Raw genomic sequence first — 12,103 nt, forward strand, 5'->3', positions numbered from 1 at the left:
CGTCATTCAAAAATGCGATGCCAAGTGCAGTGCGTGTCGATTTTTTGTCTTCGTAGTTACACATTTCGTGCATATTCATCGAACGCCGCCGGCAAGTGCATTACGCGCCGGCTGCACTGTCCACGCGGCCGCGCACCCCACGGTCATATGGAGTGCTGTTAATAAGCTTTTGTGATGCGATTTAGACATGTGTGATGTGATTTATACGTGCTTGGAGCCGTGCTTGGTATCTCCACGAACCTCTATGAATGTTCTGAGGCAATGAAAGCCTTGTAAATTAGCGTTTCCGCGACCGGCTGTATGATGATACATTTGACGGCTAGAGCGGCAAAAGAGCACGTATGAATCAGGGGCAAGAATTTTTATATGCCCGTTTTACGTCATTAAATATACTGCTAAAAATTCCTGTGCCACCAGTTTTCTGCCCATAACTTTGTTATTTGGAAAGAAGGCATAGGCTGTCATGGTGTGATCCATTTTTCTGATGCAATAAACCTCTCTCTAAATAAAGAAATGTTCAGTGAATACTTATAATCAAGAACGTAATTACGCTAATTACATCTTCGGCACAAGAAATATGTGTAATCAATTCAGTATATGGTCTCATTCAATTACAATCGTTTCTGTCATGCCTATCACACCACTCCTTCATATAAAGAACTTGGTTTGAAATCCAAACTTGTTCTTTGTAAAACATGAAAAGGAAATTATGGGGGAGGGGGGGAAAAAGGGCCACCAAGGCACACTGGTCAGAGACCGAATACCTGAAAAGTCAAATATCACAAGACAAACCTAAGATCACAATCTTTAAGTGTTTTAGAGACGTAAAAAGAAGTTCAAACTTTAAATGCAGTTTTCTCAACACTGTTTTTTTTGGCATTATACCCAGCTCGTGGTGCAGCTATCTGGGCAACCACTGTACAGATTTTGATTCCGTTTATTTTGTGATGCTCCTTGAACTGTGCTTCAGGGGGCTGCGATCTTAGTTTTTCATTGTACTCCTTAAAGAATTTTTCATAGAGTTTCTTGTTTGTAGTGCAAGTGTGCTCATTGCAGGGTCGCTGGAGAAAACGTAAACTACAAGTTTTAGTGTTGCAAATAAATTATTTTGAGAACGCAGCCCCCTTCGACATACATTTGGCTGTGGATACAGCAATTACCAACCATTTTTGTCATTTTATAAATCCTCCAGCCCCTCCACGAGGTTCAATTGAAAAATAATTTGTCTCTCATGAAGTATTTGTGCTATCGCCTTGAAATGTTTGTGGATGCACGGTGAGGCCATTCTTAGTGTCTGTGCTGATTTTCATCATCCGACCAGGAACAAGAAAGTTCATTCTCAAAGAAACGTCCCCCCTTAAGGGCGTGGTTGCGATCACTGGCGTGCATTCTCTGTAAGCATCAGCGCGCTTTTAATGCGAAGAAACTGTGTTAAAAAAACACTTCTCCATAGAGTGGCCATATTTGCTTACACCAGCGTTAGGAGTTCGGCGATATCAGATCCAAAAAAAGTTGCCTGCCGGCCTTTCTTTGTATAACAATACAATTTATTGCTGTCGCACTCATTGCATTGCATTCAACGCTTCGTTATGTTGTTGTCAAAACTAATAATTGGCTAATCACGAAGGCTACGGTCCCCTGAACTCTCTGCGCAAACGAAAACGGGTGACAAGTCGGCCTCCGAAGATCAGTCGTCAGCCTGGTCTTGGAGTGTTTCCAAGTTGGGGGGTGCGAGAATTACGCGGAAAAAACTGTCCACGAAAACGTACAAAGCGAAAAAAAAAAACACAAAAAAAATCGAAGTGGCCACAAATCGAGATTCTCACACCAGCAACTAACAGCAAGCTTTGAGAAGTACTAATTAAAATTGACCTCAACAATAAAAGCAGAGGTTCAACTCAAGGCAACATTTATTCGAGACACAAAAAGGGCAGTCAAATAGTCGAGAATTAGAATATCATACGCAAAGCTTGTGTGCGTTGCAGGCGTAGCAGCAGTGTTCGTCGCTCAACGGGAGCCCTCAAAAGGTAAGCGTAGCATGTCAGTATTGGGCTAATGGTTATTTAACAGAATCGTCCGCAGTTCCCTTCTGAAGAAATAAAGTTTACCATCAATCTCAGTCTTAAGGGGAGATGCGAGTCGAAAAATGCGAGTGTTTTTCAAAATTACCGATTTTTTATTTTTGCCTGTTTTGATAAGATTAATACCTCTACTGTTATGAAAAAAATAATGCAGGTCGAGACCTAACTTGAAATGCTTTAAAATTGCATCTAAAAAGCACAATGTGCCTGTTAAAAGGTCGAAAGTGTGCAGTCTTCGAGCACCTTGCCGCCGATAATGCGCCGCCGCTCGCCATTGCTGATCGCATGGGTCGAAGAGTCAAGTTTCACTCTTCAAATACCAACAGTTTCTCTCGCTGATGCAGTGCAAGAAATAATAAAAAGAAGCACTCTTCCGCGTGTTTTTCGAGCGCTGCGACTGGCTTATCACATAGTACGAATCGGGGACCGCCAATGGCCGCTGCGCGCCTGTATGTGCTGTGAAACCTATTTGCGGGGTCCATGTTTTGTCTAGCAGCGCAGCTGAACAATGCTTTTTTCGTGTAATTATCTCCTTTATGAATGAAAAAAAAAAAAAGCATTGCTCGCAAGTGAAAGCCGCTCTGTAGGAATAGGCTACAAGCAGCTGGTCCGATTTGCAGTTGTTGGCTTGCAAAAGCCAATGCATCAAAAGTCATTCACACCCGTCAGACGGAAAGTTCGTGATGCGGCAATGGATAACGTCAGCGCCAATCTTGACAGGTCGAAAGAGCTCGCGGTGAGAGAACTTAGCAGAGACGACATCGCCATTATGTACATTTTGGAGCCATGCACAGGCATGGCTGCAAAATAGCATGACACTGGACTTATTTTGGATTTCGCAGTCGTGTCGAACTTCTTCTTAGCTTGCAGTTAGCACAAGGCTCTGCCAGATGGAGCCTAAGTTTGGCAAGCATTTCATGGCCCTGTATGTGAGCGAAATGTCTGTGAGGAGGTGGCTCGGAAAATCCGAGAGAGACAAACTCATGGTGCTGGCGTATTTTAGTCACAGTGGCCACTACAAGAAGGATTGTTCTTTTTGGTGTGTAAATTTCATCTGATTTAATGATATCTTTCATAAATAAAAACTCAATTTTAACTTCGAAACTCGTTTTTTTCAAAACATAAATTTTGCCACTTTTTCCAATGTGCCCCTCTTTTTTCGGGCACTTCTACTGCTCTGATCTGCATGAAATTTTGCCCAAATTTTTTTCAAAGCATGACAAATGTAATTATCTAGTTTAAATTTCAATATTTAAATTCAAGTGCGATAAAAAAATTGTATTTGCTAGGGTAGGTGAAATATGGACTTTTACGTCTATTATTTTTTACACGTATTACATATTTTGTATCTGCTTCCTAATTAGTTATTTGCACTCTACACATTATTTGAAGCATTATGAGCTATGAATGGTAAAAAATTACAGAAGTTTAGGGATGAAAAGAGGGAGGCAAAAGGGATAAGGTTTTCACTTTGTCTTGTTGCAGAGCTAAAAGTATGTAACTTGCAAAAAGACTAATTATATATTTGAAATCAGCATGGAAAGTTCCATAAACAGCTTAGTTTCATTGCTTTAGGGTGAATATTAAAAAAAAGTGTCTTCGAGTAGCATCTCCCCTTAAGCACACGGCTGGCCCAACGCGTCTTGGTGGCTTTCAGCTGCCGTCACCAGCTGCGAACACAAAACTCGTCGACTCCGAAGGGCCTACCGGCAGCCCTCCCGGTTGTCATTGTTCAGTGCACGATCAGTCACTTTCAACCTGAAAGCAGCTGTGTAGCTTCAGTATTGCCCCATAACATGACAAGATTACCGACACAAGATAACACACCGCAACGCGCACTTGCCGCTTTGACTTGGCTTGGATTGGATTGAATCTCCGTGCAATAATAGTGCGCCTGATGCTTGAGAGATGGCGCCAGATAGTGTGCGCTATCATCAACGGCTGGAACGAGCAGACGACATTATCGGGGCATTTTTCGTGTGTGCGATAATTACTTGAGAAAAAAAAAATCGTATTTTCGTTGGGCGATGTGGGGGGTGCGAGAATTATGCGAGTGCGAGGATTACACGAGTAAATGCAATAAAAGCATGGCACTGCCAATGCAAAAGAAGTTTTTTTTTGTTAGGGGAGGGCACATCCGCGCATGTGCCCCGTGGCGGCAAGAATGACGGAAACTCTGCCTCGTGAGGCGCAGGCCCGCCTGTCCACCTCGCGCACATCCGCACGCAATAACAAGCGCTTTGCTCTTGCCTGGGAGTCGCCGGGGCCACGAGCGCGTCGCCGCCGCTTTGCGCTTCATCGGCGGTGGGGCAGCCATGGAAGATATGCGCATGGTCGTGCCAAAATCACAGTCTGGGGCAAAATTTCTCTATTGTTCATGGTGAAAATTCGTTATATCAAGGTTATCTCTCGCTGTTAGTTTGTTAAATACAGGTCGCAAATACAGGTGCTTCTATGGAGTAATGGCGGAAATGAAAAAACTTCGTTATATCGAAGCATTCATTATGTAGAGGGTCGTTATAAGTAGGTTTCACTGTGTCCGGGTTTGTTATCTGGAAATTTGAGAGTAGTAAATTTTGGGTTCGAAGTGAATAGCGATTTGGTTGAATAATTATGAACTGAATTGTATATGTAGCATATCTTTAAAAATAAGTGGGCATATTTGTTATGACGCAACTAAGTTGTACAGTATTTTTTATAATAGAAAGAAGGTATGTGCAGTATTAAGGTAGACCTCGAAATAAATATGGCGAGAACAAGGATAATGTGAAATGACATGGCGAAACCGAGAGAATATAAGTATGTATACCTACTACTGCTACTCACGAGAGAACCTAAAGCAATATAATTAGGCTGGAGCGCTTTCGGCAGGCCTTGCATATAATGTAAAGAAATCTGCCATAGTCAATAAAGCGAAAAGTATACAGTTACTGCATACTGCTGGTTCTAATGTATGGGGCTGGAACATTGTCGTTAGCAGGGCAACCACAGAAGATGCACGCTCAAGCCAAAATATCAAAACTTGGGGCAAAATCTTTAGGTGGTTGGCAGTGAAAATTCGATATATCAAGGGGGTGCCTCCCGCTGCCACTTTATTACATACAGTCGAACCCCTTTGTAAGAGGAACTGACATAAGAGGCAAATGGGTATAAGAGGCACTAGTGTGCCTACATTAAAATACGTGTTGATAGGAAAATGCGTACGAGGTTCTCTGCTTACGAGAGACATCTCATACAAAAGACAAGAATTGCTCCCCAGAGCAGTCTCTTACAAAGGGGTTCAACTGTAGAGGATGTGGGGGAGCTAACACCCTCTGTAGAGTTGCTTACGCCTCATGGCACACATGGTTTGCGCATAGGCCCTATTTAGGGTACACAACTATCGAGCGGTAGGTGGCGTTGTGCTTGCGAGCGTGTATTACTACCATCATCATCATGGTTAGCACGGTAGCGCTGTTAGTGATGCCTGGCGGCAAGCCTGCGTGGTGGCACATGAGAGATGAGCGGTCTTTTTTGGCGTTTTGGTGGTTGGAGCGAGCGGTCCTCTCCCGCAGTGGGTCCGCGGTGGACGGCGCCGCAAGTTGTCTATGGTGGGCACTCGTGATGAGTCGAGCATTGGCACCGCCGCCTTGTGCTTGTTATGTTGTTGAGTGTTGTGGAATATTGTGTAAGGTTTTTCTAGCGGGTTGATCACAACTGATGTATTTTGATTCGGTTGATGCTATTGTTGTTCTAAAAGCAGTTAAATAAATGTCTTGTTTAGTTTGGTCTGACCATGTCTGCTGTGTTCATGTGTTCCAAGAGCGGCACGTTGCTTCTTTTACAAACCCCGCGAGGTCTTAAATACATGTGCTTTTATGGAGTAACAGCATGGAATAGAAAAACTTTGTAATATCTAGGAATTCGTTGCAAGGAGGTTTGCAGGTTTAACTGTGCCTGGTGGCATTATTCTCCCTTTCCAATGGAGCTTTGACCCAATGCTCATACACTCAGACACAAGAAGTACACCATGGGGGCCCCCTGTTCTTAAAAGTAATAAAAAAAAAGTTAAAACAGTATGTCACGAAGGGGACGTGTGCTAGAGAATATGTGTTGTGTGTTTGGTAACAAGACAAAAACGCTGTTTGCACTTGTTATGAGAAGGAACCGATGATAAGCAGTATTTTACGATGCACTCGCTGAAGGCCTTGACAAGCCGCTAGAGTTGTGCAAGTTTGGTCATCACGCTCACCGTGGCCTCTTTCCTCTCTCTCTATCTGTTTACACAGGTTTCTTCACGCACATTTTCATTGACGAAGCGGCACAGGCGATGGAGACTGAGTGCATTCTGCCCCTTGCCCTGGCTGACGAGTACACCAGGATAGTGCTTGCTGGCGATTACATGCAGGTGAAGCGAGCGACTGGACTTTTGTTTTGGAAACTAAAGTGGTTGCTCAGGCATGTTGGTACGAAACATTAAAGGGAAATGACGTAAAAGACGAAAGACCAGGCAGTTGAAGGACACATAAAACAGCGCTGTTGTATGTCTTTTGTCTTTCGCGCTGTTTCCGTTCAATATGTTTTGGAAAGTTAGCAGTCAGGCATGCTGGGTAGCACTGAGCTGTTAGGTCTGAACTGGCACAAAAGTAGGGTGTGGGATCACAGATTTCTTCTCCGATGCTAATTGTGGAATACTTCAGAAACTTGTGCTTTGAGAGATTTTGAGTGAAACGGGAAAGTCTTCAGGGCACATACTGTTTCACGTGCACTGCTTTTGCTTCATTGTGCGAGCGCAGACTTTTAAATGCCCAATCTGCATGTCGAGCAGTTGTACTGCGACAACACACTTATGCATGGGTTCTGTGTAGTGAATGCCAGCTGCCTGGTCTGTAGCGGCTGTTAATACTGCGGTCACATAGACTTGGTAGCAGCAACATTTGAATAACTGTTCATGATTGTTACGTTTCGGACATCGCACACCTCGGTACTTAAACGTACCGAAGAGTGTGCGAAATTTTCATGTTTGTTTTATGTTGTTTTTGTCTGGTACGGTTTATTGGGAAGTCTGTGTAGCTCTGGAGGCCTGAAAAGGTGGTTCGCTACCTTTTGCAGTGGTAATTATTCGTTAGCTTTTTTTTCCCCTCCTGCGTTCATTTTTAGGCAACTCGTGTTCTCAGTACACTCGTCTCGATATAACGAAATATCGGTTATAGCAAAGTACATGAAAAATAGTGTTTCAATATAGTATTAGAAATAGACCTCTATAGCAATTTTAATTTTGTGTTCGATTCACTTTCGTTACAATAAGGTTTGAGTGTACATAACATTTGAATACAGCAAAAGCTCGTTAATTCAAACTTCAATAATTCGAATTTATGGATAATTCGAACTGTAAGTTATGGTTAGGCCAAGCTCCATACAAGCCTATGAATAAAAAAGCCTGTTAATTCGAACAAAGAGTAGGTTCCGCCGCGGATAAGTCGAACTACGCGCCACCGCGCCGGCCGGCGGCTTGGCTAGTCACTTGATAGGGCGGCTGCTGAGTTAAGAGGCGGCGTGGACAGGGAGCGGAGAGAAAAACTGACAAACTGGCTCGGAGACCAGAGTGCAAAAAATAGCGCCGCTTACTCTTCAACCCCTTTCCCCCACAATCTCTCTCTCTCGGCGGCTGCCTGCTCTTCGTCCTATGTAACCTCCAAGATTTGTTTTTTTTTTTAAGCCCCAATCTCGGAGCCTTTGAAAATCCTGCATAGCTGTCGCTGTTGGACGGCAGTGCCATGACCAGCACGCAGCAAATCGGGTGCGTCGTAGCTTCGCTCAGCCTTCTCTGCAGTCTTTGTCTCAGATGTGCGTCATACAGCTCGGTTGTTGGTGCTGGGAGTAGCTTCCGACTGTCGCGATTCTTTGTGTTGGTGTTAGGCCTCGGCTAACGTTTGTTGTGGTAGCGCCGGTAGTGGCTTCCCATCTGTTTATAACTGCTCCTGTAGGACTGCTCTTGTAGGACATGCATTATACTATTTCACTCGCTGCGTGCGCAGGAAAGGACTAGGCATCAAACTCGAATTGCATCTGCAGTATCTGAGAAACGGCAAAACCTTGTCTGTTCTTTCCTGCACGTGCAGTGAGTGAAATAGTACTGCACACGTCCTACAAGAGCCTCTATAAAAGCCGATGCTTCAGGAAAGTAAAGTTAGTTGTTTGTTGGCACACTTTCTGTCAGTTCTTGTTCTGGGTTTTCAAGCTAGCGCCATGCTTTTCAAGTAACAATGCACCGACTGGCTCATCATGGCGCACAGCTTTCAGTGGAATTTAGAGCGTGCACGGGGCGGCCTCTTGTGATGGGCACCGTAACTATGCAGTCCACCGTGCTCAAGTTGGCCAACTGTTGCGAATTTTGTTATATGGCACGGTCATTTGCGTAAGGGGCATTATTTACAGAGAAAAAAGAGCGATTTGCAGCCGACTTTGAGAACTAGATTATAATTACAGGTCGCGTGCTGCACTATATTGTTTTGCTCGCATGTTCTCGGGAACCTCAATTACCAATCGGCGGCCGTTTCTGACCATGATGAAAAAGTGTTACGGGTCCCCTTTAAAGAAATAATTGGTGCTTTATCTGTTCCAGGTTGTCAGATGTCATTTGGATAAGCTGGAAAGGTGACCCAAAACCATTTCAAGTACACCTCATACGTGTTGCACAGGCTTTAACTTCAGCTCAAATACAGGTCTTATATGACTTATGATTGATGTTAGGCCTACATGGTAAACGAATTGTTTTATTAGATTTCAGTAACCTAACAAAAACATATTCTTTTCTTTAGTCATCTTGTGGTCTTGGCAAACTTTCTTCCTCCATGAACTATAAACTGTGCTTCTGTTCTGTCACCTGTAACCACTGTGGATATAGGTTTGCACTAGGCTTACCTACGAGTGCGATCGTGTAGGGGCGCGACATTCTCCACTGCCGCTGCGTGCGCCAACGTTGCAGCCGGGTTCGTCGTTTTCTCCGACGTGGCGCAGAAATCACGCACGAGGCAGGATAACAACAACAACAACAGGTTGATTAACCCGAAATGCAGGACAGTGCGACACTCACAGGCTTGCAGGCCGTATAGGGAACTCTGCAAGACCAAGCAAGTAAGCTTGCCTACGGTGCGAGGACTCACGCACTAGGTTTGAAGTCGAGCGCACGAACGAGAAGCCGCCCGCTAAGCAGCGCGTAAACCTCTCGTCAAGGCCTGAGAGCATCTGCCGCCACGAGCAAATTGTCGGGCGCATCTTAGCTCGTAGAAGAGCAGGATGTCATGTGCGGCTCAATATATAGCGCTGCGTTGTGATGTAAGCCCGCGCAGCGCGCCAGCGTAGCGTGCCCGGACATGCCAGCAAAGGATGGAGCTGATGCTTGGCCCGCCCAGACAAAGAGGCCTGGTGGCGCTGCCTGGCAGCCATCTTGGTGATTGACGGTGCTTATGTGCGCCTGGGCTTCGCGGCCGGCACGGGCACGGCAGCAGGGGAACGAGGCGCTATGTAGAAGGGCTCTCTCAATCCCCACACCACAGATGTCTGTAATTAAGCTCAGCAATATGAAAAAACATTTCTGGTGGTTGAGTAGTTTGCGCATAGTGTGTGCTTGCAGTTCACCCTTCATTGTCCTTTACTTTCTTCGATAACCTCCCTTTTTTGGTGCAGCTGAACCCAGAGGTGTTCTCGGTGTTCACACGTGAGCGCCGCCTGCACGTGTCCCTGCTGGAGCGACTGCTCGATGCATTCCAGCACGCCACCCGAGGCAGCGGGAACGCCCGGCACCCATGCCAGGTCGTGCTCGAAGACAACTACCGGTCGCACGAGGCATTGGTACGTTTTGCCTCGGAGAGCTTCTACGGGGGACGACTGCGTGCTGTCGGAAGTCCCGGGCCACACCATGTGCTCCACGCCCTGAGCTTCTTCGTGGCGCAAGGCGAGGACACGCCCCAGAATGGCAGCACCTCTTATGTCAACCACAAGGAGGTAGGAGTCGCCTTGGTTTGGGATGCATAAGTGCCGCCACTGTTATAAGTAACACAAACGGGTAGCCGTGCTCAGCAAAGCACCAGGACAGGCGCCGCACAAAGTAGAGTCCATCCCGGATATATTGAACTTGAACGGGATCGCAGCAAAATAGTTCGATATATTGATACATCGAAATGCAAAGTATGCGTACTTAAAGCCTAAATTAAAGAATTTCAGGCCACCGAAATCGTTACAAGCATAACAACAATTCGCTCACAGTATAATAAAGAAGAAGGTGTGGACAGCAAGTTACTGCACTTTATCTCGCACGAAAATAGTCCGTAAGCTTGTCTTGTGCGCCGTCTTGTTCCAGTCATCCTCAATATCACTGAAGCTTTTCAAATGAGCGAGTTCACTTCTTTGACCACAACAGCATTGATCGATGCAGAACGCCGATGCAAGCTTTGCAGCGTGGCAGAAAGTTGGTTAGTGGCGGCAACGAAGACGTTGGCATATTCATAACCGCACGAGTACGCTTCCGTGGCAACGGCAGCCATGATCTCAGCATGGATGCAGTCAGAAACAGCTACATCGTCATCTGCACCAATGGCGTCTCTCATCACTGTCCGAGATGGTGCCCGAAGAGCTCGCTGAGGCACCGTACGTCGTTGTTGGCAGTCATGACGCACCCGAAGTCGTCACCTGGCTTACAAGGAAAGTTTATGACGGTGCTTTACTTGACGTCGCTCCAATCACTAGTCACAATGTTTACTGCTACGTGCGGGTCAATGTTCTCTTCAATTCTCGAATGACGATTTATGAAGAACAAGGAAAGATGTACACTAGTCAAATGCTGAGCGCCTACTGTCGATATTTTGGCGATATCGATGTCACTTGTGGCTTTGTAGCCGGCAGCCGTCGCTTTGATGCGAAAAGCTAGAAAAAGCATTGCCTCCGAGGCATGCATTTTAAAACCAAAAACACTAAAAATATGTCACGAGGTTGCACATCTCGAAGGCCATGCTTTTCAGGCTCACATGCCATTGTTCGCAGAAAAACAAGGAAGGCAATGCATACATTGCTACGACATCGCCGAGTCGCTTCACATTCTCATTTTAGTGTCATCGGCAATCGGTCTTTTTGAAAAACACTATGCCCGCCTCGTTTAGACCTGCAGATGGCGCATCAAACATACCGGTGCACTCGCAAGCGCCGTGCTACGAACCAGATCAGTGAGATAGAATAACCCCGCCTTTTCTTCACCTGCGCGCGATAAGGAAACAGAGCTTGTTAGAATGTGGCCGAAAATTGATCGAAGCTGCAAAATTCACGCTGCACAATGTTTATACCAGAGTATGTGTGGCAAAGTGGGAGGAACTGTAGCAGACGTCGCACATGTGGCCCTAGCTCTGGCACTGATTGTGCTTGCGCCACAATATCTTGCGCGGCGCCCACTTTGCGGCTTAAGTAGTGTGGCCACGTGTGCCATGTTATGTGTAACAATGGCCGTACATGTGCATTCAAGTGCAATTTGAACGTTATCACACGAGCAATCTTTTTTCCATGGTTAGTTGTTCCATGCCACAATTGCCTCTACGACGAACTGTGCAGGCTTTTTTATACAGTGACATCTCGGTATAACAAACTTAAGAGGACCTCAGAAATTTGTTCTTTATTTTGAAAGGTCGTTATAGTGAGAGCTCAAAAATTAACCATAAATACTTATTTTTCACCAACCAAAACGACTTACCTTTACAACAGTAGGTCCTTCAACTTGTTTTTCATGAGAAAAAAAACAAATGCACAAGTAAACAACGAAAAAGTGCACGTTTACTTTAAAGAAGTCTGTGATATTTTTTTTTTTTGACACGAGTAGCACAAACTTTGCAGCGCAAAGGCCTCCAGCTCATCCACATTCCTTTGGTGCGATTCGGTTCTTTGGTCACAACAGCCTGCTTTTTGCCTTTCAGTTGCCGAAGAATATCCATTGTCTCGCTTAGGGACAACTGCTTCCGCTTTTTCGTCGCAAGCAGAGATGAACTCATTTGTAGTAT

General features: G+C 45.3%; 1 protein-coding gene across 3 annotated transcripts in view; it reads left to right on the forward strand.

Moving 5' to 3' along the window:
* Positions 1–12,103, forward strand: part of Helz (Helicase with zinc finger) — a 126,820-nt gene that overhangs the window by 75,657 nt on the left and 39,060 nt on the right. For all 3 annotated transcript variants that reach the window (XM_037431399.2, XM_037431398.2, XM_075869420.1), the window contains 2 exons: positions 6,350–6,468; positions 9,750–10,067. In XM_037431399.2, the coding sequence (XP_037287296.2) occupies positions 6,350–6,468; positions 9,750–10,067 (437 nt within the window). The remainder of the gene's footprint in view (positions 1–6,349; positions 6,469–9,749; positions 10,068–12,103) is intronic.

Source organism: Rhipicephalus microplus, chromosome 7 (genome assembly GCF_043290135.1).
Source record: "Rhipicephalus microplus isolate Deutch F79 chromosome 7, USDA_Rmic, whole genome shotgun sequence".
Classification (NCBI taxonomy): Eukaryota; Metazoa; Arthropoda; class Arachnida; order Ixodida; family Ixodidae; genus Rhipicephalus; species Rhipicephalus microplus.